Source organism: Cetorhinus maximus, chromosome 3, assembly GCF_964194155.1.
Source record: "Cetorhinus maximus chromosome 3, sCetMax3.hap1.1, whole genome shotgun sequence".
Lineage (NCBI taxonomy): Eukaryota > Metazoa > Chordata > Chondrichthyes > Lamniformes > Cetorhinidae > Cetorhinus > Cetorhinus maximus.
In genome coordinates, this window is record NC_135881.1 from 2,257,441 (window position 1) to 2,264,572 (window position 7,132).

General features: G+C 49.8%; 1 protein-coding gene across 2 annotated transcripts in view; it reads left to right on the plus strand.

The window, feature by feature from the left end:
* LOC144674630 (alanine aminotransferase 2-like) overlaps positions 1 to 5,673 on the plus strand; it is a 53,536-nt gene extending 47,863 nt beyond the window's left edge. For both annotated transcript variants that reach the window (XM_078535900.1, XM_078535892.1), the window contains one exon: positions 3,060 to 5,673. In XM_078535900.1, the coding sequence (XP_078392026.1) occupies positions 3,060 to 3,150 (91 nt within the window). In that variant the 3' untranslated portion in view covers positions 3,151 to 5,673. The remainder of the gene's footprint in view (positions 1 to 3,059) is intronic.
* The last annotated feature ends 1,459 nt before the right edge of the window (positions 5,674 to 7,132 follow it).

Here is a 7,132-nt window from a genome sequence, read left to right on the forward strand (position 1 = left end):
CAGTGCAGCACTCCCTCAGTACTGACCCTCTGACAGTGCAGCACTCCCTCAGTACTGTCCCTCCGACAGTGCAGCGCTCCCTCAATACTGACCTTCTGACAGTGCAGCACTCCCTCAGTACTGACCCTCTGACAGTGCAGCACTCCCTCAATACTGACCCTCTGACAGTGCAGCATTCCCTCAGTACTGACCCTCTGACAGTGCAACACTCCCTCAGTACTGACCCTCTGACAGTGCAGCACTCCCTCAATACTGACCCTCTGACAGTGCGGCATTTCCTCAGTACTGACCTTCTGACAGTGCAGCATTCCCTCAATACTGACCCTCTGACAATGCAGCGCTCCCTCAATACTGACCCTCTGACAGTGCAGCACTCCCTCAGTAATGACCCTCTGACAGTGCAGCACTCCCTCAGTACTGTCCCTCCGACAGTGCAGCGCTCCCTCAGTACTGACCCTCTGACAGTGCAGCACTCCCTCAATACTGACCCTCTGACAGTGCAGCATTCCCTCAGTACTGACCTTCCAACAGTGCAGCGCTCCCTCAGTACTGACCCTCCGACAGTGCAGCACTCCCTCAGCACTGACCCTCTGACAGTGCAGCACTCCCTCAACAATGACCTTCTGGCCATGTGGCACTCCCTCAGTACTGCTCTGAAAGTGTTAACTTGAATTACCTGCTCAAATCGCTGAAGTGGGGGTTGAACCCTGAACCTTGTGAGTCTGAACTCAGGCTGCTGTCCACTGACCCATGTCTGAATCTGTGCTCATGTCCGCAGACTTGGTTATAATGTGCTCTTTGGCAATAATCACCGTACAGACGATTTTAACATTTTTAAACTCGGGGTCAAATCCTACAGAGGCCGTGACCCTCTCTCTGTTCTGTTCAGCCCCACAACCCTCTGAGATCTCCACACTCCTTTCACTGTGGCCTCTTGAGCATTCCCGATCATTCCTCCATTGGCGGCTGTGGCTTCCACTCTGAAATTCCCTCCCTAACCCTCTCCACCTCTACCCACTCACCCCCTTTAAGACACTCCTCAAAACCTATCTCCTTGAACCAAGCTTTTGGTCACACCTGCCTCTATATCTCCTTATGTAACTCAGTTAAAAAAAAATAGTTTGGTGCTCACTCCCTGTGGTTGGGGCTGATGGGATTGACGGTAATCGATTTGCATAGTTTGAAGATCACTCAACAGAGAGGGAGAAATTTGTGTTTCTCACGTTGTCGGTGCAGACTCGATGGGCCGAAGGGCCTCTTTTGCACTCCCTGATTCTGTGATTCTGTGATGGGGAGTAGGAATAAATAGATCATCTTCAATTTGGCAATAGTGGAGTACCTCAAGCAGCAGTGTTGGTCCTCAGCTATTTACAATCTATATTAATGACTCAGACAAAGAGATAGAGAGTAATGTATCTACGTTTGCTGGGAAGGGAAGCTGTGAGGAGGATACAGACAGACTGTAAGACAGGTTAGTGATTGGGCAGCAAGATGGAAGGTGAAGTGCAATGTAAGAAAGTGAGAGGTTATTCACTTTGGTAGTAAGAATAGAAAAGTAGAATATCTTTTAAAAGATGAGTGTTTAGTAAATGTTGCTATTCAGGGACTTAGGTTTCCTCGTGTGCAAATCACAAAGTCAACCAGCAGGTACAGCCAGCAAGGTAGGTTTGCTTGTGTGGGGGGAGGGGAGTGTCGGGGGAGAGCGGAGTGTCGGGGGAGAGCGGAGTGTCGGGGGAGAGCGGAGGGTCGGGGGAGAGCGGAGGGTCGGGGGAGAGCGGAGGGTCGGGGGAGAGCGGAGGGTCGGGGGAGAGCGGAGGGTCGGGGGAGAGCGGAGGGTCGGGGGAGAGCGGAGGGTCGGGGGAGAGCGGAGGGTCGGGGGAGAGCGGAGGGTCGGGGGAGAGCGGAGGGTCGGGGGAGAGCGGAGGGTCGGGGGAGAGCGGAGGGTCGGGGGAGAGCGGAGGGTCGGGGGAGAGCGGAGGGTCGGGGGAGAACGGAGGGTCGGGGGAGAGCGGAGGGTCGGGGGAGAGCGGAGGGTCGGGGGAGAGCGGAGGGTCGGGGGAGAGGGGAGTGTCAGGGCAGTGTAAGGCTCGGTCAGTCCTGCTGCAATTTTATTTTGGTCACACATGGGATAATGTTGCTGTTCTGTCAGGTTTTAACAGACTAATTAAAGTTCATTCAATGTCTGAGGATTTTGCCTCTCACCAAAATACCGTGAAATTTCATTGTGAGAAATATCTAGCCTCCTACTCAAGGGAGAAATGCTCACACAGTATTCAGTCCCAAGCTGCAGAGAAATCTTTAAATTAATTCACGGGATGTGGGCTGTGCTGGCTGGGCCAGCATTTATTGCCCATCCCTAGTTGCCCTTGAGAAGGTGGTGGTGAGCTGCCTTCTTGAACCGCTGCAGTCCATGTGGTGTAGGTACACCCACAGTGCTGTTAGGGAGGGAGTTCCAGGATTTTGACCCAGCGACAGTGAAGGAATGGCCAATATATTTCCAAGTCAGGATGGTGAGTGGTTTGGAGACTGTGGTGTTCCCATCAATAGTCAATTCCACAGAGTTAGGTCAAGTTTAGGATTAGTAACATTGAAGGAGTGCGTGTACAATGTACCAGCAACAACTTACCGTTGTGTAGCACCTTTAACGTAATAAAACGCCCCCTGTCACTTCACAGAAGCATTATAAAATAAAATAAATAGATATGAGGGTAGTTGGCCAAAAGCTTCCTCAAAGAGAGGAGTATCTTGAAGGAGGAGAGAGAGAGAGAGAGAGAGGCGGAGAGGTTTTGTGAGGCTGCAGAAGGAGTGACCACCGATGCTGGAATGATTAAGGTGGGTAATGCTCGAGAGGCCAGAGTTGGAAGCACAGAGATGCCTGAGAGGGTATCAGCTAGAGGAGGAAGGGGATGAGGATGTGGAGGGATTTGTTTTCAAATAAAAAGGATGATCATTTTAAAAGTGGGGGAGGGTAACGGTTCGGAGAGGGCGGGTTCATGGAATCTTCTCTTCGATGAGGATTTTCATTGTTGCCCTTGTTGTTGTGTCTTGTCCCTCCACAGGATGACCATCCTGCCCAAGACGGAGAAGCTGAAGGTGCTGCTGAGCAAACTAAAGTCTTTCTACCAGGACTTCACCCAACAGTACTCTTAACCCTCCGGGTCCGGCACCTCCCTCCGCTGAGGGAGCAGAGAGGGGTTAGGGTTTTGGGATATTGAGTGCAATAACAAGGGGAACAAATTCCTTGATGTTTATAAGGTGCCTCGGGGGGGGGGAAAGCAATAAAGAGAGAGAGTTCAGACCTGGAACTATTACAACATCGCCTACAGGTTACCGGGGGAGGGGAAGGTGGGGGAGGGGAGGGGAGGGCAGTTGTGATAAAGAAGGTCTACTCAGATAGTACAATTTCTATGTAGTGTATTGCTGCAATAGTCTCAAAATTAAGGTCAAAGTAATTGGAGCTGCCTGAATAATCCATTATCTCTATCCCCAGTTTCAGAAAGCATTCTGTCTGTGTTGTTTTTGATGTAATGTCTGGGGCTTGGTTAGCCCAGCGGGTGGTGCAGAGAGAGGCCAACAGCGTGGGTTCAGTTCCTGTACCCAGGAAGGTCCCACCTTCTCAGCCTCACCCCTCACCTGAGGCATGGTGACCCCGAGGGTTAAACTCACTCTCTTTCTGAGGAGAGAGAGCAGCCTATATACCCCGGGACTACAGCAACTTTCACCTCGTTTCAACAACCTCTTCACCTTGGCCTTAAGCCTGGAAATCTCTGGGCAGGGAGACAGCTGAATGGGATATTGATCGGGAATTCTCGGGACTCACGCGTTGGTTAACTTTGGACAGCGTCAGTGGCTCAGACTTGGGCCAAGGCACGTGTGAAGGGTTAAAAGCCGGGAGGCCCGAGTTAGGTGACCCTCAGCGGGAGTGCTGGGCAATACAATCAATCCCAGTGTCACCAGCTCAGAACAGTGTCGAACCAGCCAAGATTTCTGCCCCTGACTGGCGTTCCTGGACCCTTGGCAAGAATGTGTGTGTCTGTCAGACTGGGTAGCACTGGGCTGGGGTAGGAAGTGGCAACAGTCCAGTAGTTAGACTGAGTGACTTTACTGGCCAACTTTTTCTGAACACAACTGACAATAATGTCACTATTGTTGATCAATCGACCCACAAACAGCAATATTGACATTCAGTAAGTTGCAAGTCAGGAATAGTAATCGGCCAAGAGCCTAACTCAACATTCTGCCTATCAGCTATCCATTGGGTACCCAGCTGTCCATTGAGTTCTGTGGCATATTGAGCACAATTTTGCTCTGTGGCTCCGCTCCTTGATTGGATTCCGTGTGCCAGGCCATAAGACCATAAGACCTAGGAGCAGAAATTAGGCCATTCAGCCCATCGAGTCTGCTCCGCCATTCAATCATGGCTGATAAGTTTCTCAACCCCATTCTCCTTGCCTTCAAGTTGAGCACTTGGTGCTAAAGTTGAAAGTTCATGAACTCCCCTTCATCAGAAGGGCAGCAACTTGGATTGTAGGGAATTCGCAGGAGACAGGAGTGGGAGAAACGCAAGAAGCACTCCAAGCCAGCCAAGACCCACAGCCGATTGCCGGCTCCATAATCCAGCTGGAGTCAACCTGCTCAGGGCTCTTGTCCCAGTCACGTCCCGGTCACATCCCAATCGCTCCGCTCTGGGAAGCAAGCCTCGTGCTGAGTTCTGCTCAGGGTAAGGACAGTGTGAGACAGCACTCTGCTCCCTGAAATAAATAGAATTAATTCTGTTCATCATTGTGTATCAAGAGGCCAAAATGTTGGGTTGTACCTGCCAGTTTTAGCAAATCAAACACCTGAGTGCCTTAACTAATGTTCTGTCTCCAATCTAATCTAGTCGTGTAGCCAAGGGTAAGTGTGATTCGCTTTCAGAACAGGCTGGCCGATGTTTATTCCGGTGTTGTGTTAACACGCTGGATTGTCTCAACTGCCTGAAAATTATTCTGGGGGAGACGTTATTTAATCCAGAAGCAGAATATTGTGGGTGGTGTTAATCTAAAATAAAAACAGAAAATGCTTGAAAGTCTCAGCAGGTCAGCAGCGCCTGTGCACTGTGAAACTTTTCAGGTCCACACCTCAGTGTTGGGAGTGGCTCTGTTACTGGAGGATTACACGATCGATCATTGAGGAAGCTGTGAATCCTTGCAGCGGGCTGTACAAATTATATTTCAAGTTGTCCTATTCACGTAGGACAAGGTTTGCAGTGAATGGCTGGGGCCAAATTTGAACTTGGCTCTGTTGGATGTGGTAGATGTAATGGGCAATAATAGTTTCAACATCTGTCACAATCTGTCTAGGTTGATTTTAATGTTAAGCTACCTCCTAAATGCTAGGACCACTTTTTAATCAGGTATTTTTTATATTCCTGTCTCAAATTAAGCTGCTTGATGTTTGTTCCTGATGTTCTGAATGCTGAAACTCACCCATCCTTCAATAGACCTGGGTCCTAATTCTCCCCGTGTACGCCAAGGTCCAGGAGGGTTCAAACACCTTGAGAAATGGGATGATGGTTTCTTTTTTAAAGGGTTCGGGGCCGGGGAGGCCAGAAGGACTGAAAGATCTCGTACTCCAAACTCTGTCTTTCCTGCTGTTGTTTTAAAAATAAAGACTATTAACTGGAAACGATGAGGTCTGGATCTCAGTTTTCCTGATGGCTCCATCTTTCACTGTGTGCTGCTTGGCTGGGGCTCTACCTTACAGATCGGACATCACCAGGTCACTGAAACACTGCCTGCTACAGGGAAATGCAGAGAGACAGAAGACTGCCTCTTATTCATTGGAGTAAGACAGTCTAGAGGGTGAATTGATGTACCTGTTTAACATTATCAATGGATAGGGTGCAATATGGTTCTAGGCCCCTCAACCACTACAAACAGCCTGCTTTTCATTCCTCTGTGGGACTTGGGCATTGTTAGCAAGGCCAGCATTTGTTGCTCATCCCGAATTGCCCTTGGACTGAGTGATTTGCTGGGCTATTTCAGAGAGCAGTCAAAGAGTCAACCACATTGCTGTGGGTCTTGAGTCATGTGTAGGCCAGACTTCCTTCCCTAAAGTAAAGTGAAGTCACCATTACTGAAACTATCTTTATAATTCCAGGTTTGTTAATTGCATTTAAATTCCACCAGCTGCCATGGGTGGGATTTGAACCCTTGTCCCCAGAGCATTAGCCTGGGCCTCTGGGTGCCTGGCCCATTAACACCAGACATTACCCCTACACCACCATCTCCTCGTGGTGGGGAGGGAGGGGTGGTAGGGACAGGGGTCATAGATACACGATTAACTCATAGGATGATACAGCAGGAAGAGATTGGATATTGGAGGAGGAGGCCATTCGGCCCACTGTGCCAGTGCTAGCTATTTGAAAGAGTGATCCAATTAATCCCACTCCCCACTGCCCTTTCCCCAGAGCTTGGCAATATTCCCCTTTTCAAGTGTCTATCTGACTCTCTTTTGAAAGTTACCATTGAATCTGCTTCTAACAAGCAGCACATTCCAGATGTAAAAGATGTGGAACAGATGGCTGAACTCTCAAGGCATCAGGTCAAACATGGTCAAACCTCCTGCTGATTACCATGTACCGCCCTCCCTCAGCTGATGAATCAGTGCTCCTCCATGTTAAACACCACTTGGAGGAAGCACTGAGGGTGGCAAAGGTGCAGAATGTACTCTGGGTGGGGGACTTCAATGTCCATCACTGAGAGTGGCTCAGTAGCACCACTACTGACCGAGCTGGCCCAGTCCTAAAGGACTGGATCTGTGGCAGGTGGTGAGGGAGACAATAAGAAGGAAAAACATACTTGACCTCATCCCCACCAACCTGCCTGCCGCAGATGTATCTGTCCATGACAGTATCAGTAGGAGTGACCATCGCACAGTCATTGTGGAGACGAAGTCCTGCCTTCACATTGAGGATACCCTCCATCGTGTTGTGTGGCACTACCAACGTGCTAAATGGGATAGATTTTGAACAGATCCAGCAACTCAAGACTGGGCATCCATGAGGCGCTGTGGGCCATCAGCAGCAGCAGAATTGTACTCGAACACAATCTGTAACCTCATGGCCCAGCATATCCCCCCACTCTACCAT